The 26,580-nt window shown below is 47.8% G+C and overlaps 1 protein-coding gene across 1 annotated transcript in view; it reads right to left on the reverse strand.

Annotated features, from left to right (window-relative positions):
- Positions 1-26,580, reverse strand: part of PAPPA2 (pappalysin 2) — a 185,015-nt gene that overhangs the window by 122,564 nt on the left and 35,871 nt on the right. The window contains exon 4 of the mRNA XM_015417742.1: positions 458-603. Within this exon, the coding sequence (XP_015273228.1) occupies positions 458-603 (146 nt within the window). The remainder of the gene's footprint in view (positions 1-457; positions 604-26,580) is intronic.

The raw sequence follows: 26,580 nt of genomic DNA on the forward strand, positions 1-26,580 counted from the left end.
CATGAGGAGTAGGAACTGGCATTTTTACAGCTAAATCTTAACACCAGGGCAAGGGCTGGAGGATGCCTCCAAGCATTCCTTTTCCTCGCCACTTAAGAACCACAGTCAGTCTCCACACAGTACTAAGGAGTACAACATCCACAGCAGATGGCATGGCTTCCTGTCAAGCACTTGCCACATGTTCAGAGATGCATTACCCAGAACTCATCACTGGCACTGAAAACTGGTAGAGCCCTGTCACAAATTAAACCTTCCTAGTATGGGAGGGGAGAGAAGAGGAGGGGAGAGGAGGGGAAGGGTACAGCAATCAGAAAACAATCAACACCTCTTAAGCTAAAGAATTATTCTCCATCTATATTTAGGAAAATACTAAACCTATCTGCAAGTCCAGTTGAAAGTTTCTTTATCACAGATAAGCCTGATGGTTTGTATCATGCAAGCAAGCATCCAGGCTTACCCAGGTGGCTGAGGGCGTACTTTTCCCAGGGCCAGGTGGCGGCGCCCGCCAGTTCCTCGCGGACAGAGCTGGCAAAGTAGACATTGAGGAAGTGAGTGCTGTTCAACTGCAGAACCTCCTTCAGCTCCTTCACGCTCATGTACGCCCTGCAGGGATAGTGAGACCGAGATAAACAGAGAGATAAACAACAATGAAAAGGAACAAGCTTGACTTTTTTATAGTGCCTTGACAAAATATACCTCACATACATTGATGCTCATAATCTTAATGAAAGTTGCAGAGGAGGGCAGTTCACATCCAGTGCATGCAGAAGGTCACCAGGTCTGATCCCTCCTGGCATTCCCATTCTACAAAGGGTATCAAAAAGCAGGGCTGACCTAAAAAAATATGGCAGGTTTTCATGTTAAGCTGTGTCCAGCTTCCTGGGACACAAAGTGTACAATTCAAACCCTGCTTACATCCCTGCCCAAACACACCTACCCCTATAGTTCAACTCCTACACTGGGGTCCCCAATCATGTTGAACGCATGTCCAGTTTTGGACTTTTAAGGACACATCAGCCAATGCTGATCCACACCGGGCCTCACTGTCCTGCACCATACCAAACCATGGCTTGTATTAACCATCATTTAGAACTCAAGTTATTGTTTGAACTTCTGGATGTACAACAGGCAAGTTCTATATGATGTCCCTGAGGTCTTAAGGGCAAAGGAATATGAGATGTGACTCAGATGAAAAGATTTGTTCTTTTACAGCAATATACAAGTTCCATCTGTGAAGATTACACCTGTAATGGATCCACAGACACAAGAAAGCCATCTTTGGACACTGCCATATTCAAGGGATGAAAATGCACATGAGCTAGCCTTAGGTAAAGGTTCCCTTGCTCGAAAGCCAGTCGAATCCGACTCTAGGGTTGCGGTGCTCATCTCCGTTTCAAAGCCGAAGAGCCAGCGCTGTCCGAAGACCTTTCCGTGGTCATGAGGCCAGCATGACTAACAAGGCGCACGGAATGCTGTTACCTTCCCACCGAAGTGGTACCTATTTATCTACTTGCAATGTCTTGCTTTCAAACTGCTAGATTGGCAGGAGCTGGAACTAGAGACGGGAGCTCAGTCCATCATGCGGTACCCGGGTCTCGAACTGCTGGACTACTGACCTTCCACAGCCTGCAGTTCAGCATCTTAACCACTTGAGCCACCGCAGCTCCTTTGAGTTAGCCTTAGACAAGTGAGGTGGCACTCTTGAAGTACAGCAAAACTCATTTCCCAGAAGCAGAAAACGTTAAGCAGAAACTCATTCAACACTCCAGAAATATTCAGGAGACACAAATCTTAAAAATAAACTTGGGTTCTTGACCTATGAGTATGTGTATCTCAGAGAGAGAAAGAGAGAAACCCCGTTTCCAAAGCTTTGAAAGCCATCCAAATTCCACGGGCTAAAGTCAGTCAAGTTTGCATCGATATTCCCGTTGCTTCTTTAGAGGATACTTTTTTTTCCCCCTCACTGCCGCCTGTGGGTCCCTTGACACCAGTAAAAGTGCATTTTCTCTCTCTCTCTTTCTCTAACCCTTCATTATAAATCACTCTTTCATTAAGTCGGCACAAGGAGGTTTGTACTGATCCAGAAACATAAAGAGACGCTTGATATGGCCAGGGATGGCCAGACTAGTCCCCTCAACTCCAGTGGAAGAGCAACTGCAGACTTCCAACAGTGAATCTTACCCAGCAGGGCCAAGCAACAAATAACAGAGACCAAAATAAGTCTGGAATGGACAACTCTCTGGGGCTCCTTCTTTTGCTGGTGTTTCCACTGGTATTTTCAACTGTCATAAACAAGCATCAGTGCCAAAGTTAGATGCTGTCTCTTCATCAGTAACTCGACGTTATCCCTCAGGCCTTTCCCCTCTCTGATATTTGGGCTGTATCTGCTTGTGCTACCATAGCAAACATTTGCAACTGAATATTTCTGTGTCAACAAGACAATTTGGGAAAGGTCAGTGGTTGCCATAGTGTGATGCAGTCCAAGCCTGTTAGCACACCATCTGGAAGGAATGGTACACATTTTCCCATCCTGGAAAGGTCTCGCTCAGATCTATACCATTTTCCCATCCAACTGCCTTTGCAGGCTCCATTTCCCCACCATTATTTCCCCGCCAAACTATCACAGAGCTTTCTGTAGGCTTTTGTTTTTAAAAAAATAGTAATTGCTATTGTGCTATATCACAATAACATCATAATGATCGATTGCTGCTTACCTATTTCCATTTCAAATGTGAGTTCCTCTCTATTCCCCATTTGCCTTTTCTTTTTAAATGAAGTCATCATCTCTTTTTGTTGGGAAGATATAAGGGAGAAGGTGCAGGCTGTTGTTGTCCAGATAGCCAGAAAATGAATGGGGAGGGGAAACTGCAAAACAGTAAACTGAAGTTTCCAAGATTTCTTCAAAGAATCTCTCAGAGAATGCTTTGCACTAATCGGCAACTGCATAGCTGTACGGCCAAGTCAAACTTCTCCAGGGAGAGCTGCAGCTGGTATCCCAGCCTCATCTCTTAAAAGGCTCTGCTAGCCTCTGTCACCCCAAAGCTCTCTTCAGGCTTCCTCAGTGTTTCTACTGATAACAGGTTCTTTGCCTGTCATTGAGAGATGGGGACATGTCACCCACATGTCTTTTGCAGCCTGAATGTCAAAATTTCTGTCTCAACCGCATCACCATTCCTACCAGCTAATTTATTTGCCATGTTTTACATCCTGCCTTTCTGCCTAATCATACCACCAACACGGCTTTACATGCTCTTAGATCTCTGTTCAGCTGATCAACACATAGTAAAGGTAAAGGTTCCCTTGCTCAAAAGCCAGTCGAATCCAACTCTAAGGTTGCAGTGCTCATCTCCGTTTCAAAGCCGAAGAGCCAGCGCTGTCCGAAGACGTTTCCGTGGTCATATGGCCGGCATGACTAAACACCAAGGCGCACGGAACACTGTATGATCAACACATACACACACACAAAAAGAAAAGTGGGGAAAGTGTATTCTGTCCATAACACTAATTCAGTTAGAATGCTTAGCATGTGACAGAGAGAAACAACATGGTTTAAAGTATGTTGAGGCATTCTCTTTCAAACTGCAGGGGAAATAATTTTCCTATGATTTTTTGAACTTTAAAATTTGTCTGTAATCATAGGACCCCTATGTGTTTCACTTCTGTGCTACTCAAACACTCACAGGCCTCTGCTTTCATTCAGATCTTACTTCAGGGCTCTGCCATATAGCTATGGTTTCGTCAGATCCCTCCAGAAAGTCCAAACATTTCAGACTGAATTGCCATGCTTCCATTTCCGAAGCCAAAATTCTTTTTGTGTCCTCTTCTGATTTTATAATTTTAAGTTTTTCTTGTGTTTGTTGACTGGTCATTAAGGCAAGATCTGTTTTTTTTATCAATGTCCTTTAAAGTCTTCTGAATCACATGTAGATATTGAATGGATTCGAAGTCTTGTTTCATCATATCTTTAAGCCTTGCTGCCATATTGTTAATTTCTTTTAAAATATTTACAGTTTCTTCTTCCTTCCAAGAATTTTCATCATTTATGGCAGTATTGTCGGCCATTTTGTTTTTCTCAGAGCTCAAGGAAGGTAAGGTGGGATGTGGTTTTTCTGGGTGAAAGAACTCAGTCACCAGTGCCCATGAAGTTGTTTTGTTTTTAAGCGCTTTGTGTCCTGTTTTTCCCATCCGTTTGGTAAGTTTATTTGTCTGTGCAGTATGATTTAAGGGCCAATATAGGTAGGAGATGAGAGAAGCTTTCTAAGTGGCCATCCTGTACAGCGCCACACCATACCCCGACAAGTCCTGATTCTTGAATTGAAACCAAATAAGATAGTCCACAGATCCAAATGGTGGCCAGCAGCATAAGCTGCAAAACCTCGCCACTTCACCTGGTAAGAACGGCAAGTAGTTGTTTTCCGGGCATTCAGGAGAACATGTTGAACCTCAGGTGCGAGGTTCAGGCCAAGATTCACCATGCAGTCAGTTTGAAGAGATTCAGATTGTGATGTGCAGTACCTGTCCTTGATGCTGAGAGAGGAGGTCTGGCACCAGGAGGAAGCGCAGGTAAGTAGCTGAAGACAGCTGCAGAAGCCTGGCAAACCAAGGTTGCCTCAGCCACCAGGGCATCATGAGCATGCAGTTGGAGTGGTCATGAACGAGTTTCTGAATTGTTCTGGTGATCAGCGGGAACAGGGGGAACATGTAATGGAGAGGCCCAGTCCACTGGTGCAAGAAGGCATCCCCTCTCAAGAAACAGGCTGGAGGACCACAGCCGTAGAACATGGTGTATTTTGTATTGTCCTCGGTAGCAAAAACGTCTATCCAGGGATGCCCAAAAGTGTGGAAGATATCACCACTCGTGTTCATTGGATTATGTCTGACTGAGCGTGTCTGTATGGGAGTTCTGGACACCCAGCAAATGAACAGCCATGAGGTGGATGTTCTGAGCCCTTCACCAGTGCCAAAGGGTCAGCGCTCTCCTGCAAAGTTTCACAGATACCATCCTGCCCTGTTTGTTGATATAATAAACGGTCACAACGTTAGCCATGGTGACCTGGACATGCAGGCCTTGCAGAGACAGGAGGAAGGAATAGAGGGCACGATGAACCATCATGAGCTCCAGGCAACTGATGAGCAGAGTCCGGTCTAACATCAACCACTAGCCTGCACCATAAGCAGCCTGCAGTGGGCTCCCTAACCCCACAGAGAGGCATCAGTGGTGAGGACAATGTCCAGATATGACAACTGGAACAACATCCCACAGAGCAGACTGTAGTCTAGGGTAAAACTTTGGGGGGGAACCATGAGGAGGACCTGCCCCCATCTCACTTTGGTACAATGAAGTAGTGGGAATAGAACCCCCCATGAAGTTGAGACTGGGGGACGACCTCTATGGCTCCCTGGGCAAGGAGGGCTTGAAACTCATCGTGTACAAAGTGGGATGCGGTTTCACCACAAAATGAGGGGCCTGCGGGGATGAAAGAAACTCGACGGTATACCCCACCCAAACAATGGCGAGAACCCAGGTGTCCATGGTGATAGATTCCTGGGAGAAAAGGACAGAGCCTGGTGCCCAGAGGTGGGGTGAAGGCTGGAGGGGGGAGAAACTGTGAAACAAAGGAGACTCAAAGAGACTGCTTGGATTGAAGTGCTGGCTTCTTAAAAAAAGAGAGACACCTGGGCTTCTGCTGATAGGGTTGTTTAGCAGCAGGGCCGTTGCGTTTTCAATACTCCAGCTGGCGAGGGGACCGGGACCATTTGAATGAGCTTTGTTTCCAAGGCTTCAGTTTGGGGTTACGTTGTTGGGATGGTTGTGAAACACCCAAACTTCTTCCCTTCTTGTGACTGTCTTCCATAGTGGTGAGGAGCTCATCGGTGTCCGCACAGAATAGACCCTTGCCATCAAAAGGCAGATCCTCCACCTTCAACTTGATGTTCATTTGTAGGAGGAAGGTGGAACGGAGCCAGGCGTGCCTTCTGAGAGTGATGGAAGTGGCCAGGGCCTTAGACGAGCAGGAAACAAGGTGTTAATCTGTTGTTTTGCCAGCTGGGATGTCTTGTTAAGAAGGGTAGCAGAAGCTTTCTGTGAGGTCTCTGGTCACTCCGGGACCAAAACAGAGAGCTGGTTCATTAAGTGGAAAGAATAAGCTGAGAAGTATGCGAGATAACTGTGCATCTTGGCTGTACTTGATGTTGCCAAATACATCTTACGCCCCAAGGTGTCCAGCTTCCGACCTTCATGGTCTGGAGGGGCAGGATGTCGAGTCTGCTTGGACTTTGTCACTGAATGGACAATTACGGAGTCGGGGGCTGGATGTGAGAAAATAAACTTCAAGGGATGGACCCGGTAGAGAGATTCAAAGTGTTTGATGCCAGTGGGATGGAGGCCGGTTTGTCCCAGGCTTCTTAGAGAGCTTCCAGGTGCATGGGGAGCATCGGCAATAAAGATGCTGGTGGGAGATCAGATTGTAGAAGTTTGTGCATGAGATCCATCACCATCAGGGCATCACTGATGAGCTGGATATTCAGGGCAGCCACCATGCGTCTCACCAACTCGAAATACGACTTGAAGCCTTCAGATAGAGAGAGTGAGCAAGGATGGACAATGCTGGATTCAGGCGAAGTGTGAAGGGTATCATCTGCATCTGAGCCTGAACCATCTTTGTCGATATCTGATGGTTCCAAGGTGGAAGCAGGGGAGTCGAGGGGCTCCCTCGGTGGGACAGCAGGCATGGCAAGAGAAGCAGCAGTCATTAATTGAAAGGACAGAGCATTCGAGGGCCCAGGAGAGGCAGAAGTTGAAAAGGCAGGGGGTTCCGAAGGTGGTCTTATGATAACGGGTGCTGTATTAGGGCCAAGAACCAAACGCTTCAGAAAGCAAGGGGCATAGGCCAAAAAATCTTCCACACGTTGTGGTGAAGGAGGTCTAGAATATTGGTCCTGAGGTCAATAAGAAGATCAGGATGGAGACCAGGAGCGATGGTGATCCAGATAGCGATAGGGATAATACCCACATGGAGATGGTGATCTTGAATCTGATGAATACCTCGCATGCTTTCTATAGGTCATTGCATAGGAAGCCGGGGTACAGCAAGGGCACTGTGGGCTACAAGACCGAGAACGGCTCCGGGATGGTTGAGACCGAGGCAACAGGCATGGTAGTTCATGGACCCACGAGGAAGGTCTTTCTCGGGGTGCAGGATCAGATTCAACAAAGTCACAGAGAGTGACCAGGATGGAATGTGCACCACTTGCGTAGAGGGCACCTGAGTCAAGGGAGTAGCCATAGACATCTGAGTTGAAACCAGCACAGGATCAGGAGTGGTGCCCGGAAGGTCAGGAGTCGAAGTCTCCACGGTTAACACAGGAGCAGCAAGAGCAGCTGGGACCAAGGCAGGTGTTGGGACTCACTGGTCCGTTGGTTTCTCTGATTTTTTCAGTTTCGACATGTCAGGAGAAGAAACTGAGAGCCGCTTGGACTGCTTGTCGGTCTTACGTTTTTCCGCCATTGGGGCCGAGGAAGCTGCCAACTTGCCTGAATCTCCCCTCTGAGATGGGGGAGGCAGTGAGGCTCTGAAACGCAAGGACTGGGACATCACCAGGCAGAGGGAGGCCTCCAGAAGGTGGCTCTCCAGTCTCGCAGCCCTATTTTTTCGAGCCTGCTTGGGAAAGTTGCTACAGTGGGTAAAAGAGTCAGTCTTATGAACTTCGCCCAAGCAGAAAAGGCAAAGAGAATGTACATCAATTGATGGGAAGTTTCCCTTACAGTTCTGACACTGACTGAAGTGAGTCTTCCCTTCCATGCACCATACCGGGAGCAAGGGGGGAAAGGGGAGGGGAGGGTCCAGGAGAGAGGTCAATGAAGACAAACAGAAAAACTCTCAGAGGTTCCTTTTTTATTTGTATATAGAAAGAAGACAGAGGACAAAGGTGAAGGAAGAGGACTAAGAACATAAGAACATAAGAGAAGCCAATGTTGGATCAGGCCAATCGCCCATCCAGTCCAACACTGTCTCAAAAATACCAGGTGCCATCAGGAGGTCCAGCAGTGGGGCCAGGACACTAGAAGCCCTCCCACTGTTTCCCCTCCCCAAGCACCAAGAATACAGTACATCACTTGCCCCAAAGTTCCTATCTATACCTTGTGGCTATAGCCACTGATGGACCTCTGCTCCATATGTTTATTTAATTCCCTCTTGAAGCTGTCCATGCTTGTAGCTGCCACCACCTCCTGTGGCAGTGAATTCCATGTGTTAATCACTCTTTGGGTGAAGAAGTACTTCCTTTTATCTGTTCTAACCCGACTGCTCAGCAATTTCATTGAGTGCTCACGAGTTCTTGTGAGAAAGGGGAAAAAGTACTTCTTTCTCTACCTGCTCTATCCCATGCATAATCTTATAAACCTCAGTCATGTCACCCCTTAGCCATTGTTTCTCCAAGCTAAAGAGCCCCAAAAATTTTAACCTTTCTTCATAGGGAAAGTGTTTTAACCCTTTTATCATTCTAGTTGCCTTTTCTGCACTTTTCCCAATGCTATAATATCCTTTTTGAGGTGTGGGGACCAGAACTGTACACAGTACTCCAAATGAGGATGTACCATCGATTTATACTGGCTGATTTGTTTTCAATTCCCTTCCTCATAATCCCGAGCACAGCGTTGGCCTTTTTTTACTGCAGTCGCACACTGTCTCGACATTTTCATTATCTACTACGACTCCAAGATCTCTCTCTTGGTCAGTCTCTGCCAGTTCAGACCCCATCAATGTGTATTTATAGTTAGGATTTTTGGCTCTAATGTGCATCACCTTGCACTTGGCCACACTGAACCACATTTGCAATGCTGATGCCCACTCACCCATCCTCGACAGATCCCTTTGGAGTGCCTCACAATCCTCCCTGGTTCTCACCACCCTGAACGACTTCGTGTCATCTGCCAATTTAGCCACTTCATTGCTTACTCCCAACTCCAAATCATTAATAAACAAGTTAAATAATAATAAATAAATAATAAACAAGACTATGAGGCAGCTCAAGGTAGGTCTGAACAGCACAGCAGTAAGGAAGAGACTGAAACTGAGTGGGAGGGTGCTCTCTCCCCACTCCAGGCATGCATAGTTGATGCCTGCTCCCCAGAGTTCAGGGAAAAAAGTGCACCAAATGCAAGAGCCTAGCTCTTGTAGTTTTCCAAGGTCAGGTCCATGCACAGGCGCAGTACCCATGGGTGGGACTGCACAGAGACCATGAAGAAGATGTGAAGTTTGGACTTAGGGTTGCCAAGTCTGGGTTGGAAAATACCTGGAGACTTTGGGGGGGGAGCCAGGAGAGGGTGTGGTTTGGGGAGGGGAGAGGCCTCAGCATGGTACAAGGCCATAGAGTCCACCCTTCAAAGCAGCCATTTTCTCCAGGGGAGCTGATCTCTGTCAGCTGGAGATCAGTGGTAAAAGCGGGAGATCCCCAGGCCCCACCTGGAGGCTGGCAACCCTATTTGGACTCCTACAACAAACAGGGAGCTCCTTGGTTAGGAATCTGGATTTGGACTTTCTGAACTGTACGTGATGGAAAACACTTCCTGAGCACGAGACTACCATGGGTCTGTTGCCCTTTTTCTTCCTGTAAGACTCCTGTGTTTTAATTCAGTTAGCAAATTATATCAAGGGAACCATAGAAGTTAAAAAGGCACTGGGAGCAAAGTAAACAGAGCTAATCATATAGAGCACAACCTACCCACAATGTCACATTCTTCCCTTCTCCCATCTTCCAACGTCAAGAGGCATCTTGGAGAAGAGAAAGAGTTTGGCCCCTACCCAAATATAACACTCACATTCATCACTGCAGTCCTATCAGTGCTTTTGAAACACAGAAATGGGAATCTGCATTCTGAAATGGTGTTAGATTTAATTGGCAATTGTTTTCCAAACGCAAGACAGAAGATTGGGGTGAGATCTTCATGAAGGTTGACAAACAGGCTTAGCAGGGTAACAGGCCAGAGAAGAGGATGAAGTCACACCATTAATTTTAAATCCGTTAGGATGAAAAAGCCCATCTGACTATAATCTTTCCACTTGTTGCCAGGCTGGGGAGCTTCTCCTGACAGCAAGCCGCAATTCCAGATGCAACGTGCACAGCTGGGAAGGACCTCCTAGAAGTGCAAACATCTGTCTTGGGGAATAAGGGAGTGAACAGCTGGAGCTAGTTAGCAGTGTGCCTTTTCGGAATTCTGAGCCAAGCTTCACCTCTGTACCAAACAACAAGATGTGTGTGCGCATGCACATGCCCACTAACACAAACTTCCAAGGCAGATGTTTTGCTCTGAGGTCCATGCCTGGCAACGAACACCTTCAGATAAAACCTTCCCTTTGCTATGCCCGGTATGCTGCAAACACTTTGATTCATTCCCTGACAGAGTTCCAGCTCTGATTCTGGCTCTTGTGTTTCAGCAGAGAAGACAGGGCAGGGTGAACAGATGCAATGGACCACAGTGCTTTTTGTGCGATGGAACAGCAGTGTTGAAAGAGGAAATGTCAACATGGGCGAATCTTCTCACCCTTGCACAACTAACTGTTCCTTGCCAAAACTCCCCTCCCCTTTTTGTTACCATTAGGAGCCATGCCCTCCTTTGCTTCAGGACATAACCCCGAAGCAGGACTGGCACTCAACAATAAAGACTCAACACTCCCAGCACCTTGGCTGCACTACACGACGATGATTTCCCATGTTTTCTTTCTGCATTTGCAGCTGCATCAAAGCATCAAAGTAGTTTTTCTCCATGCCACAGAGCCTGCAGCCACTATTTCCCCCACTGCTCACCCCAGCCACTGGAGGGCTTTTTTAAAAAAACTGGTAATTGGCATATTGCTATAATTTAACCCTATAAATGGCACTGGTGTGGACATGCAAAAATGCAAACCTTCCCATCCATACAACATGCAAACACATTTTGACAATGATCTTGCCCAGAAGGTCATACCAAACCAGGTTTGGGAAAGACGGTAGCAAAGTAGGTGTAAGTCAGTGATTAAGATATTACATCAAATGGACATTCAAGGGGGGGATCACTCCAGTTTGGACACAAAACTAGACCAAGAGTTCCCTGTGGAAGGACCCCCAGTGTAGGATTACCAGTAGGGCTTTAAAAAAAAAAAAAGAGGTGTTGGAACTCTCAAGAAGGAAATGCCTCTGTCTTCACTGTGGAAGATGAGAAGTGCTTGCCCACTCCAGAACCACTGAGTTCCGGAGGGGTGTTGAGAGACCTGAGTCAGATTGAGGTGACGAGAGAGGAGGTCCTACGACTGATAGACAACTTAAAAACTGATAAATCACCAGGCCCGGATGGCATACATCCGAGAGTTCTGAAAGAACTCAAATGTGAACCTGTGGATCTCCTGACAAAAATATGTGATCTTTCATTAAAATCTGCCTCCATTCCTGAGGACTGGAAGGTAGCTAATGTCACGCCCATCTTTAAAAAGGGTTCCAAAGGAGAGCCAGGAAATTACAGGCCAGTCAGTCTGATGTCGATACCGGGTAAGTTGGTGGAAACTATTATTAAGAAAAAAATTAATAAGGCACATAGATGAACAAAAACTATTGAGGAAGACTCAGCATGGGTTCTGTAAGGGAAGATCTTGTCCCACTAACTTGTTAGTGTTCTTTGAGGGAGTGAACAAACATGTGGACCAGGGGGACCCAATAGATGTTGTTTAGCTTGACTTCCAGAAAGCTTTTGATAAAGTTCCTCATCAAAGGCTCCTAAATAAGCTCAATTGTCATGGGATAAAAGGACAAGTCCTTTTGTGGATCAAAAACTGGCTGATTAATAGGAAACAGAGAGTGAGTATAAATGGACAATTTTCCACTCCAAAGGGATCTGTCAAGGATGGGCAAGTGGGCGTCAGCATGGCAAATGGGGTTCAATGTGGCCAAGTGCAAAGTGATGCACATTGGAGCAAAAAATCCTAACTACAAATACACGTTGATGGGGTCTGAACTGGCAGAGACTGACCAAGAGAGAGATCTTGGATTTGTAGTAGATAACTCACTGAAAATGTTGAGACAGTGTGCGACGGCAATAAAAAAGGCCAGCTGTATGCTGAGGATTATTAGGAAGGGAATTGAAAACAAATCATAATGCCCCTTTATAAATCAATGGTACGTCCTCATTTGGAGTACTGTGTACAGTTCTGGTCACCACACCTCAAAAAGGATATTATAGCATTGGGGAAAGTGCAGAAAAGGGCAACTAGAATGATAAAAGGGTTGGAACACTTTCCCTATGAAGAAAGGATTAAAGCACTTGGGGCTCTTTAGCTTGGAGAAACGATGGGGCTGATCAAGGTTTATAAGATTATGCATGGGATAGAGCAGGTAGAGAAAGAAGTACTTTTCTCCCTTTCTCACAATACAAGAACTCATGGGCACTCCATGAAATTGCTGAGCAGTTGGGTTAGAACAGATAAAAGGAAGTACTTCTTCACCCAAAGAGTGATTAACACATGGAATTCACTGCCACAAGAGATGGTGGTGGCTACAAGCACAGACAACTTCAAGAGGGAATTGGATAAACATACGGAGCAGAGGTCCATCAGTGGCTATTAGCCACAAGGTATAGATAGGAACTCACAGGCTGGGGCAGGTGATACACTGGATTCTTGGTGCTTGGGGGGGACAACAGTGGGAGGGCTTCTAGTGTCCTGGACCCACTGATGGACCTCCTGATGGCACCTGGTATGTTTGGCCACTGTGTGACAGAGTGTTGGACTGGATGGGCCATTGGCCCGATCCAACATTGGCTTCTCTTATGTTCTTATGAAATGAAGTTTTCAATCTGTATAATGAAAACTCATGAACTTTTAAACAGGAGGAGGAGGAGGAGATTGGATTTATACCCCAATTTTCACTATCCAAAGGAGTCTCAGAGTGGTTTACAATCTCCTCTCCCTTCCACTCCCCACAACAGACACCCTGTGAGGTAGGTAGGGCTGAGAGAGCTCTTTCAAGAACTGCTCCTGAGAGAGCAGCTCTGAAAGAACTTGTAAATATGAACATATGTAAATATAGTCTGTTTATATGAGATTTCCAAGGCTGTTGTGCTACAAATTGACCTTCACAGATGGTATAAATGTGGGATATGAAACATCGATTAATCCCAGTGTTTATACATTGCCGTCTTTTGCTCCCATTACTTAAATTCTCCTAACACTGTTTAAACTATTTACTTAAAGCTGAACCAGATTTTTTTTTCCAGTTTAAATTTTCCTGGGAAATCCACACCACTGGTCCCCCATTATAGATAAAGGTTCTGAGAACTTCCAGGAGGTTCACCTCCAGAAACACAATTTGGAAACCACTGTGCTAAAGCAAAAGAGCAGCCTGCCCCTATTGCTGCATTTACTAAATCAGCTAATGCTCTCTGATGGCCTACGTCCAGCAGGGAGTATAACAACCCTTCCACTCCCACACACACACACTTCTGCCCCTAACATCACCCATCACTGTAGCCCCATCCAAATGTTTGATCTGGGCACACTAACCACACATAACAGGAGCGGGCACTACCCACAATCCTCCTGATACATGTGGTCACCATTTTGTGTGAACATGGTAACGTACATTTCCCCCCCCGCTCTCTCTTAGACCAAGATCTTGAACAACAAAACCGAAAAAACTTAAATAAAACCCGTATCTAAAAACACCTCCCTTCGAGACTTCTCTGCAGCCTCTAGAAATCAAGCGACAAAATAAGTGTGTTGAGAATCAGAATCCTCTAAGAGGAACCAAACCTTTTGCTCTAACGTCACTAGAGGAAGCACAGTCCATTTATCAAGGCATGGCCTAATCCATTTCAGCCTAAACGGGAGCACATAAGGACCCTGCAGGAGAATACATACAAGAGAGTCCACTCACTGGAGGGGGCAGGAGCATAACTGATCTGGAAAAGGGGTCCTTAGCAGACGACCCAGCAGTACCATCTGTTATGTATTGCATTGTATATAACTACTATGTGAACTGTGCCATTGAGACTTGATTGTAAATACTGATGTGTGAATCGCCTGATTGAGATGCCATGTTGAGCTTCATCCTGGGCTAGGATCCTAGTGTAACCAATAGGAGCCCTAGCCCAGAAAGTGTCTGCCAATCACCGTGCAGAGCGGGATCGTTTGTGATTGGTTGTTATTGCTTCAACCTCATAGGTTGCCTTATTGTACAGGGGGTGTGGCTACATTAGCCGGGAATGCTTAAATATAGAGCAGCCAGTGTATGTGTTGGTTCGAATGATGGGTTCTGGCTGGCGATCGTTGTACCGTGTTCGGAGAAGTAACAGAGCTGAAGAATAAACCGCATTCTTGCTGAATCACTCTCCGACTTCTTTGTTAAGCGCACGACTTAACAATTGGCGACGAGGATGGGATCCTAGTGCGGGTAGGCAGCCCCGCTAGAGCAGACCCCATGTCGGACAACGAGGAAATCGCCGAGGCCGGCCAGCCACAGGCTCCACCCGCTCTGGTGGCCCCGCCTGTGCGCATAACGATGGCCGCGAGCAGCCAGAAGTTCGAATGCTTCGACCCGACTACTGAAGACTGGGACTCTTACCTCACAAGGTTTGAGTTCCATCTGGAGGCGAATGACATCACGACGGAGGAGAAGAAGAGGGCGACTCTACTCAGCTCGTGTGGAAAGAGCGTTTTTGACATCGCCCGGTCACTGGTGGCACCAGATGACCTCAAAACCGTATCCTTTGAAAGCTTGACAGACAAGCTGAAATCACATTTCTCTCCACAGCCGTCGGAAATCGCCTGCAGGCACGCTTTTTACAAGCGGGGCCAGAACGCAAATGAGTCCATAGCTGAGTACGTTGCAGCTCTTCGCAAGGCAGCACGGCCTTGCAACTTCGCGAATGTGGAGGAGGCCCTCCGAGATCGCCTCGTTTGTGGTCTGAGAGACGAGCGACTGCAGCAACGCTTGTTCGCAAGAACTACACTAACGTGGGCCATCGCCTATGCCGAGGCTGTCGCCGCGGAAGCTGCTGACAGGTCAACCAGGGAAGTGAGACAACGGGTCGCCACAGCTGATCAACGCGTCCACCAGCAGAGGGCTAACGACGCAAGCAGCGACTCCGATGATGACGTCTGCAAAGTGAAGGCGGGAACGTCCAAGCGGACCCAACGGAAGCCTGCCGAGTGTACAGCATGCGACGGTTGCGGCGGGAAACATCGGCGCGAGCGTTGCTGGGCGAGAGACCTAGACTGCCGGAAGTGCGGAAAGCGGGGGCATGTTGCCCGGGTATGCAGAGCCGCAAACAAGTCTTCACCAGCTTCATCTCCCCGCCGGCACCAACGTCCCCGAGCCGCACCGAAAGAAGACACCCGCCAGATGACAGGGAGCCTGTCGTCAGAAGCCACAGCCACCGTCCTAAGCACCGAGAGCCGACAAAAGATCCACGTCGTTCTCCATCTCGACGGCGCACCGTGTGAGATGGAAGTGGATTCCGGGTCGGCGGTAACCGTTTTGTCTACGCAGACGTGGCACAAGCTGTTCCCAACACGAAGTCGGCGGAGGTTGCGAGCTGCGGACATCCGATTGTCCGATTTTCAGGGAAATCGAATCCCTCTGGCGGGGAGGGATACGTTCACAGTTAATTTCAAAGGGAAAGGTGCTGTGCTTTCATGTTTGATCGCTGAGGGAAACCGTACCAACCTGCTCGGGTTGGACTGGTTTGAGCCTCTGGGTATTGCTGTTGTGGGAGTTAATAACGTTGTGGAAAATAAATGGGCTGTATTATATGCTGAATTTCCTGAAGTGTTTGGGGGCGGATTGGGAAAGTATAATGGTCCCCCAGTGTCTTTTGAGTTGGATCCTGCTATACGCCCTATACGCCTAAAATACAGGAAAGTGCCCATTCCGTTCAAGGCAAAGATCGAGGCTGAACTCGATAAGCTACTTGAACAAGGGGTGTTGGAACCAGTTCCTTGTAGTAAATGGGAAACCCCCATTGTTACTCCAATTAAACCCGATGGGTCAATACGAATTTGCGCTGACTACAAGTGCACGATTAACAAAGCCTTGCAGCAGCATTCGTACCCTGTACCAGTCATTAGCCACGTACTGGCATCACTGGGAGGAGGGAAGGTATTCGCCAAACTCGACCTGGCCCAAGCGTACCAACAACTCCCCGTGACCAAAGAGGCGGCTGACGCCCAGACCATCGTAACGCATAGGGGGGCGTTTAGAGTAAATCGACTCCAATTCGGAGTGAATGTTGCGCCGGGGATTTTTCAGAGCCTCATGGAGGGGTTGTTGAGGGGGGTGCCGGGCACGGTGCCCTATTTTGACGATGTCTTAATAGCGGGCAAATCTGATGACGAGCTGCTGTGCCGAGTGCGGGAGGTGCTCAAACGTTTTTCTGATGCGGGCCTGAAGGTAAAAAAGTCGAAGTGCCTGGTGGGAGTCCCGAGTGTGGAGTTCTTGGGGTTCCGGGTGGATGAGTTTGGGGTCCATCCTACTAACGATAAGGTCTCCGCAATCCAGAATGCCCCACGGCCACAAGGGAAGAAGGAGTTACAGTCCTTCCTAGGACTCCTTAATTTTTATCACGCCTTCTTGCCCCACAAGGCGTCGATTGCGGCCCCATTGCACAACCTGCTGCATAAAGACACAAAATGGAGGTGGGGTCCAGAGCATGAGCGGGCATTCGATGGGGTGAAAAAATTGTTGTCGTCTGATGCAGTGTTAACACATTATGATGAGGACAAACTGCTTGTGTTAGCTGCTGATGCGTCCCCATTTGGGGTGGGAGCTGTGCTGAGCCACGTAATGCCCGACGGGCGGGAAGCCCCTATCGCCTTTTATTCCAAGTCGCTAACAGCAGCGGAAAGAAACTACGCGCAGATTGACAAAGAGGCTTTGGCGCTAGTTTCCGCTGTTAAGAAGTTTCATGACTTTTTGTTTGGACGGAGATTCATACTGGTGACAGACCACAAGCCCCTGCTAGGGATTTTTGCCCAGGACCGGCAACTCCCTGATGTTATGTCCGCACGCATGTTGCGGTGGGCTTTGTTCCTCTCAGCCTACGAGTTCGACCTGGAGCACAGGCCGGGTAAGGCCATTGGACACGCTGATGCGCTCAGCCGCTGCCCTCTGCCCGGCCAGGACTTGGACCCTGCTCCTACTTGCTCCATTCTAGCTATCGAGGAACTGCCGGAGGCACCTGTGTCTGCTAAGGACATTGCTGCTGCGACAGCAAAAGACTCTGTGCTCAGTCGTGTTATTAACTGGGTGTGGAGGGGGTGGCCGGCAGGAACGTTGGAGCCGGAGTTCAAACCGTACAAAACGCGGGAAAGCGAAATGTCGGTATCAAAGGGCTGTTTGCTGTGGGGGAACAGAGTGATTGTACCGCAACGCTGGCGCGAAAAAGTGCTGAAATCACTACACGAGGGCCATCCCGGCATGGTGCATATGAAGGCTCTGGCCCGGGGATATGTATGGTGGCCTGGGATGGATGCTGACATTGAAGAGTGGGTACGGGGGTGTACGCCATGCCAGCAGGCGAGACCCGAACCGCCAACCGCCTTCCCACAGAAATGGGAATCGGCGGGAAAGCCTTGGTCGAGGCTGCACATAGATTTGGCGGGCCCAGTACAGGGTCAAATGTTTTTGATTGTGGTGGACTCTTTTTCGAAATGGTTGGAAGTGGCGCCAATGTCTACCACCACTTCCACTGCTGTTATAAATGTGTTGCGCCGCTTAATTGCCACGCATGGGTTGCCTGATGTCCTGGTAAGCGATAACGGCGCTCAGTTCGTGTCGCAAGAGTTTGCTCAATTCCTGGCTAACAATGGCATCAGGCAAATTACGTCTGCCCCGTTCCACCCAGCATCGAACGGGCAGGCAGAGCGAATGGTCCGCACGACCAAGGATGCGCTTGCCAAGCTAACATCCGGGGATTGGGGAGTGAAACTAGCGTCATTCCTTCTACGGCAACACGTAACGCCGTGCTCTGCCACAGGCCGCAGCCCGGCCGAACTATTGATGGGGCGACGCCTAGCGTCTTTGCTGGATAGGCTGCATCCAGACCTCAACGACTTGAGGCCCCAGCAGCAGAGTGTTCCCAATAAGGTCCGCACATACGAGTGCGGAGATACTGTGTTCGCCAAGAACTATGCTGGGGGACATTCGTGGCTTCCAGCCACTGTAACTGAGGTAGTGGGTTCCCGCATGTATGTAGTCCAGCTTGCGGACGGGCGCAAATGGAGGCGACATGTGGACCAGTTGAGGCAGCGGTGGGCGACTGGCCGCCCCACCTCGCAACCTGCCGAGCTACCTGACCCCGATGACCATCCCATACCTCTGCCGGAGGTGAGTACTGCCGAGCCTGCCGAGCCCAGTACTGTCCCTGAGGGAGGGCAGACCCCTACTCTTGGACCCGCTGCAAGGGATGGTAGCGTACCTGACCCACTCGAGAGTGAGTCAAGCCGAGTGCCCCCAATTCAGAGGTGCCCTGAACCTCCTACGCTACGGAGGTCTCAGCGAATTCGCAGAGTGCCCACCTATCTAAGCGAATATGATTGTACATAGTGTTTTTGCTTAGGGGGGAGGGATTTGTTATGTATTGAGATGTATATAACTGCCTTACTTGATTGTAAATACTGATGTGTGAATCGCCTGATTGAGATGCCATGTTGAGCTTCATCCTGGGCTAGGATCCTAGTGTAACCAATAGGCGCCCTAGCCCAGAAAGTGTCTGCCAATAACCGCGCAGAGCGGGATCTTTTGTGATTGGTTGGTCCTTATTGCTTCAACCTCATAGGTTGCTTATTGTACCAGGGGGTGTGGCTACATTAGCCGGGAATGCTTAAATATAGAGCAGCCAGTGTATGTGTTGGTTCGAATGATGGGTTCTGGCTGGCGATCGTTGTACCGTGTTCGGAGAAGTAACAGAGCTGAAGAATAAACCGCATTCTTGCTGAATCACTCTCCGACTTCTTTGTTAAGCGCACGACTTAACACCATCGAAAAGGGACAGTTGAATTGTGAATGCATAGAGGTCTTACATAGCTTTGGACTAACCAAGGAATCTACAAAAGAAGAGACATACATTTTCCCCCCCATGAGGTACACAAAAATGCACACCCTCCGAAATCCAGCGCTCCATGCACAAGCACCAAATTTGGAAAATAGGCACATCCAGGGGTCATTTCGTAGAAAAAGAGGTGCAGGAGCTCATTAGCATAACTTATTAGCATATGCCACAATGCCTGACATCACCGGAAGTGTGTCAGAAGGCAACACCCACCGTTCAGGCTCCACTGGACTGTTTTGGATAGCTAGCTATTGGGGGGTGGGAACGTGCAGATCTGTCCTCGCAGAGGAGGGAGAGCTTGTACCTGAATAAAACTTGGTCTTAATGGTGCCACGGGACTGTTTTGGATTGCTAGCTATGGGGGGGGGGAATGTGCAGATCTGCCCTCACAGAGGAGGGAGAGCTTGTACCTGAAGGTGGGTGGGTGGGGGACTCTGCAACTTACCTGGCTGCTTCTTGCTCCTTGTGGCCCAACTGAGGGTTGCTGGGAGCAGGGGGCCGGGCTTATTGCCTGTGCCCACCCACTGGGCTCCTTACTGCCGGAGCTCCACTCCTGTGCACTCCCACAGGAAATGACCCCTGGGCACATCACCACAACCCCACAAAATGGTGACCACACAAATGGTGACCACACATACCGCGAAAGAATCTGCCCATGCAGTAGTAGGGAACCAGAATCAGTTGCTCGTATTTTGCGACCTGGATTTTATGTCAAAACACGGGATGGCTTTAATTAGCCCTATTTTGCACAACAGGCATAAGCCTCCCAGAAGTGAGGTTGCTTTCCCTTCTCTTATTGGGATCAGTGTTCCCGTATTACCCGCTCAGTAGCAAAGTTTCTTCTGATTGCTATGAGGATCAGGGAATGTAAAAGTTCTGGAGAGATGACTGAACTTATTTGTACTCTACATATTTAAATGATGGTTTTGTTTGGTTTTAATTTACGCCAATAAAGGTACCGACTGGCTGACTGACGACCACATATATCAAGAGCTCACGTACTCCCAATTAAACGTGGGGGGTGCACAAAAATCGAAAGTCTAAAAGGGTTATGTAGGAAGCCAAGGAATAGAACCAATAACAGAGACTGTTGCAGACGGGGGTGGGGGGCAAAGGATCCAGCAGGGAGCCAATTTCCAGGAAACCTACACACACACACAAACACACGTTCAGTGCTTGTGCAGCAATACTTTGGTTGCTCTTTGAAAGGCAGAAAAGGGTGGGTGGGAAGGAATGTACCCTTTTTCTTAGGCGCAAACTTCTCCACTTGCACGCAAATTATGTCCTGCAGTCTCTTTTCTGCTCAGACTTTAGCCACTATTCACAACTCGGCACTTCTCTTCCCATACTGCCTTCTTTCTTACCCTTCCCTGTGCCAATGTTTTGATCCATTTTACGAGGAACAGATGGCGTTAGATGCTCATCAGGTGCTGGGATCTCTGAATGATTCCACTATTAAGTCCAGTATAATTTCTATGCCCCCGCCAATAAAACCAAATTGATGGCCTCTCCCAGCCCGTCCCCCTTGTTGCAGTCCCGAGCTCCTGAAATATAGGTTTCCAGCCATCAGGATCCAGGCCAGCACATGGCAGCGCAAATGGGCATGAGTCAGAGATCAAGCATGGGTGTGGGAGATCTATCTGGTGGGAAGCCACTGATGGATCAAGGAAGTGTCACAATCAATAAGCTAAGCAAGAGTTTTTAACCAAGGCAGGCAGCCCATAAATGAGGCCAGGAAGGAGAACAGGCAGGGATGGCGGGATAGGCAAGAAAAGAAGAGCAAAACTAGACCAGAAGGAGAGAGAAGAGCAAAGCTATACTGGAAAAAAGGGAGATCCGGACCTGAGCCAAAATGTCAACAAACCATTCACCAGATTAGTTCCCACCAGTGTTCCCTCTAAGCTGAGCTAGTGTGAGCTAGCTCACAGTTTTTTAGCCTCCAGCTCACAGATTTCTGTCTTAGCTCAGGAAGGAGGGCTCCAGAGCAAACTAATGTATGCAGCAGACAAATTGCTCGCTCACAACTTTAATGCCAGTAGCTCACAAAGTAAAGTTTTTGCTCACATGACTCCACAGCTTTGAGGGAGCATTGGTTCCTTTCATAGTCACATCAAGCTCAGTAGTAAAGATCGGACATTTCCCCACTATTTCAAAGCATGGTAATGATTCATGTGGGAGTTGTTTTTTTAGTATGTGTGTATGCACCTGAAAGACATGGCGATCTCTGGTGACTGACCCCTACTGGGGGCCTGGAGGATATTCAGAGAGGTGGCTGAATAAAGCTGGACTCCACCTCCCGACTGCTGGTATTCCCTGGCAGTCTCCCATCCAAGTACTTGCCAGGGCCGACCCTGCTTAGCTTCCGAGATCTGACGAGATCGGGCTGGCCCGGGATATCCAGGTCAGGGCTGCAATGTGGGGGTTCTAATCCATATTAAAAATTACAAATGCAGGGCTAATTAATGTTAGTTAAAGGTAAAGGTTCCCTTGCTCGAAAGCCAGTCAAATCCGACTCTAGGGTTGGTGATGGAGTGAGCTCCCGTCTCTAGCAATGTTCCCTCTAAGCTATGGAGCCCTGTGAGCAAAAATTCTACTTTGTGAGCTACTAGCATTACAGTTGTGAGCAGGTGATTTGGCTACTGCATAAATTAGTTTGATATGGAGCTATCCTTCCTGAGCTAAGACAAAAATGAGTGAGCCAGAGGCTAAAAAACTGTGAGCTAGCTCACACTAACTCAGCTTAGAGGGAACACTGGTCTCTAGTTCCAGCTCCTGCCAACCTAGCAGTTCGAAAGCAAGACATTGCAAGTAGATAAATAGGTACCACTTCGGTGAGAAGGTAACAGCGTTCCGTGCGCCTTGGTGTTTAGTCATGCCGGCCACAAGTCTTTGGACAGCGCTGGCTCTTCGGCTTTGAAACGGAGATGAGCACCACAACCCTAGAGTCGGATTCGACTGGCTTTCAAGCAACGGAACCTTTACCTTTACCTTGGAGGACCTTAATTCATACGGTCGCCACGAGTCGGAAACAGCTTGACAGCACTTAATACACACGCACGTTTGTGGACCCCCATACTTGTGGACAAATCCCATGGTACAGATTCCCCAGGACTGGACAACTTCACACAACAGGTGCAGCAAAATGTGATCCTCTGCTGGGCCCCGGGGAGTGGGAAGAGGCCAGTAGTCTTAACAGAGCAGAGAGAAACACCACACAGGAAAGGAACCCAGAGGAGAAAGCTTTTTTGGTTTTAGGCTTCCGATAAATATTTATTGTTGAAAAATAATGGCATCTCTGGCATTCGTCTGACAGCAGGTAAGGGACTGTGGGCTTAAGTGCTCGGCCATTAAAAAGGAAAACTCCATGCATGTTTTAAAGAAACAGGTGATTAAGAAAAGGGCAAGATCCAAATCCTATCCATGACATACTAGTTTGCATCTGGGCAGATTGCAGCAATGTGGGAAAGCATTCAAACACACAACCGTATACCATAAGGCGATTGTGGGTCATTGTTATTTAGATATTCAAAGTCTGCTTTTGTCCCTGACGGAGATTCAAAGTGGCTTATAACATGGCCCTCTCCTGTTCCTTTTTCTCCTCACAGCTACGGCATTGGTGAGGCAAGTTAGCCTGAGTGTGTGTGACTGGCCCAGGGTCACCCAGAGAACTTCCAGGGGTGAGCGGCTTCAGACCTCAGCCTCCCAGATCACAGTCAGACAATCAAACCATAACACCACACTGGTTCTCGACAAACTGTATGAATAGTGACAGGCAGCCAACAACACTGATTTCCACCATCTGTGACAAACGCAGCCTGCCATCTGCAAACTGTGGCCTTTCAGGTCTCTGAGGAAACCCCAGGCAGCCTGAAAAACAGGAGGTCCGTTCAGCCCTTGGCCAGCCATCTTATGCAGTTGTGGCTGTATGTCTTGGTAGTCACACCTTGTGAAAGACCGTGAAAGAGTTAAGCTTGAGCCAGAAAGGCCTGGATTCAAATCCTTATCTGGTCTTTGAGGACAGAAAGCCAGTTTGGTGTAAAGGTTAGGAGCATGGACTTTAATCTGGGAGAACCGGGTTTGATTCCCCACTCCTCCACATGCAGCTGCTGGGTGACCTTGGGTCAGTCACAAGTTATTTCAGAGCTGTTCTCTCCAGAGCAGTTATTGAAAGAGCTCTCTCAGCCCCACCTACCTCAGAGGGTGTCTGTTGTGGGGAGGGGGAGGGAACGGAGATTGTAAGCTGCTCTGAGACTCCTTTGGGTAGTGAAGGGTGGGGTATAAATCCAACCTCCTCCTCCTCCTGAACCAGCCACTCTCTCTCATCCAGCCCTCCCCAGCAGGTTTGTTACAAGAACAAACGGGTAAAAGACTCATGTAACATTGGCTTGAGCTTCTTGGAAGAAGGTTTGATCAAAATGTGATAAGCTATTATTATTACTACTACGTGTTTCCAAATGTTAAAATCAAGAGAGCTGGAACCACATACTGAGCTATCGTTTTCCCTCCACCAATATATCTAGTTCAGTCTGCATCTTATTGCTCCGGCTCCTTGGGGCTTGTTTTGTTTGGGGTTTTTTTTTGTTGGGCTTTTTTTTTAATGGTAGCTGGTAGACGAAATCAATCACGCAAGCGGTAATCCCTTGCAAATGGAACTTAATAGATTTTTCTGAAAAGGCCGTTTATTGACCCGCTAGACCTTAATGGCCCAGGAGCTGCTCGAGTCTGGCACGTGGATTCGCCAGCAGACGGTTTGTGAATGCAGACCAATGGGGGGGGGGGGAAGGGGGGGGAGGAAAAGGGGGGTAGTAAAAATCCTTTTAAGTGGCAGGCACTCCAGAAACACAACGGAGAGTTTCCAGCATTAGAGCCTTTGCTATTTACATTAGAACCTCACATGCCTGTCTGAGCGAGAGGCTGAATGGAAGAGCCGGCAGGGAGCCAGCCGCTTCCCTGCCGGGGCTGAAGGGGATGACATCACCCAGAAAGCTGGGGCGAGCTGTAAGTGCCCCGCGGAGTCTTCCCAGATGGAGGAGAAGAGGAGCGAGACCTGAGTCCAGTAGCACCTTAAAGAGCAACAAGGTTTCCAGGGGATAAGCTCCTCCGGCGTTGACTCTCGAAAGCTTATAACCTGGAAATCTGGTTCGGCTTTAAAGTGCTACCGGACCGGACTCAAGATTTTGCTCTCCGACTGCTGGCCAACATGGCTTCCCCGTCTAAAGCAGATGGAGTGGGTCACCACTAGAGATCCTTGGTCAATTTCTCCCTCTTGTTCTGGAGTTCCAAACATTGGCATTGCTTATTAGAGCTGGCAGCTTATTTAGGGCTGCCAAGTGGGGGCGGGTAAACCCCCGCTTTGGAGGCCCGATTTCCACCGCCGCGGAATCGGGCCCCGGGGGGAACTCCGCCCCCCGAAGCGCGGCGTGGCTGCGTCACCTAAGGTGACGCAACCACGGCGATCACGTTGGGGGCGTGGCCCCGATCGTTGGAGGGAAAACTCTATGGTTTTCCCTCCGACGATCGGGGCCATGCCCTCAACGTGGTTTACGTCGCGCATCACTTCCAGTGACATGCTGGCGGTGTGCGTGCGCTTGGCAACCCTATCAAACACCCACCCCCACTTTTAAAGATTATTTCAACTGACAATACGAAACAACATTAGATCATTTTTTATTTTGCAACTACTCACCTTCAACAACAAAAATTGTAATCAATCCAATGTTATAACTACAAAATTTAAAGCTTGCTGATATAGCTGTTATTTAATTAACACTCAATCTTGACTATTCATTTCCATTATACTATTTAATGTTAAAGTCCAAAGTCATACTCCATTCCTTACTCCAAAATTCAAAAAGATTTTCAGATATCTGAAAAACATGCTTTTTAATACAACTGTCTCTTAGTTGAACAAGTTCTGGTGCAATACCCCATACTTTTTGAATTCAAAACTTGATTTTGAAATGTTTTACTAGTTTTCCAGTTTTTTGCTAACAGACATTTTACAGCTGAAATCATGTAAAGAATCATCCATATACTAACTTTTGAACAATATGTATTAACTAGTCCCAGTAATCCCCCTTTGGGGTCTAGAGTGATGATAATCCCTGTAATAAATTAAATTTCTGTAAGAAGCTTAGACCAGAATGTTTTCACCACTGGACATTGCCAAAACATATGTATAAGATCAGCCTTCTTTTCTCCACATTTCCAACATGTTTCTTGATTTGTGTGATACATCTTAATTTATGTGGAATTAAATACTAGTTATAGATGACTATGAGAGTTCCCCCCTTCCCCCCTTTTTTCTTAGCTGTGGCTCCTTTTTCTTCTTGTTTGTCTGTTGTTTAAACATATACAAATATATTCTGAACCAGTCTAGGAGGCTGAGGAACTGAAAAACCCTTTGCTGGTATATGACTGATAATGGCACATGAGAGGCTGATATTAATTTAGAAGAAGAGATTGGATTTATACCCTGCCCTTCACTCAGAGTCTCAGAGCGGCTTACAAACTCCTTTCTCTTCCCCTCCCCGCTACAGACACCCTGTGAGAAACTGCTCTTTCAAGAGCAGCTCTGACAGAACTATGGCTTGCCCAAGGTCATCCAGCAGCTGTGTGTGGAGGAGTGGGGAATCAAACCCAGTTCTCTAAAAAGTACAGCACACAGAGAAGTCTTGTTCCTCTATGTGCTTAATAATTCGAGGCACAGTCTTTTTTAAGGAGCCATCTGGTAGCTGCTGGAGCACAGTAACAAACTGGAGATTTCCCTTTTAAAAGAACATTTCTACTGGTTTTGCCAGTGAGGGGAATGCTCCAAACACACATATAGGCTGTGGTCACACTTTTAGAGAATGAACTGGATATTTACTTTATGGACTATATTTATTGCTACACACAATGGACTGTGCACACACACACAGGTTCAAAGAACTGTTCACTTTTAAGTCACCTGTTGTGATGTTACATATAGAAGGTGCCTGCACATGCCTTACACGTGAATTAGGTTTGTTACTGTGCTCTAGCAGCTACCAGATGGCTCCTTAAAAAAGACTGTGCCTCGAATTATTAAGCATATAGAGGAACAAGACTTCTCTGTGTGCTGTGCTTTCATCAGTGAAGAGGTGAGCATAGCCTGTAAGAGTCACCTGGCCCCTCCTACTTGATCAACTAGCATCTCCCCCACAACAACCCCTGTCTGCTTTTAACCCCTCTTAAGTCCCCCTTGCTATCGTCAACCCTTGCCTCTACTGCCCATGCATTCCGGCTGGTTCTAGTCGTGTGTGAATTCCTTAGTTTTCTATTTCTTCCCCTCTATTCTTCATTGGAATAACCAAGCTGCAAGACAGATAAGTATCACCCTACCTGCTAATGCAACCGTGCTTATTTTAGTACTGTAATTCTAAGGAACTTGATTGAATGTGTGAATGCATCAGTATTGTTTGTATGAGATATATTTTCAAGTAAAAGACATCTATTGTAAACTACAACAGCCTCGAATCCTTTAC

This window comes from Gekko japonicus, unplaced genomic scaffold (assembly GCF_001447785.1).
Source record: "Gekko japonicus isolate JY-2015 unplaced genomic scaffold, Gekko_japonicus_V1.1 scaffold158, whole genome shotgun sequence".
Taxonomy (NCBI): domain Eukaryota; kingdom Metazoa; phylum Chordata; class Lepidosauria; order Squamata; family Gekkonidae; genus Gekko; species Gekko japonicus.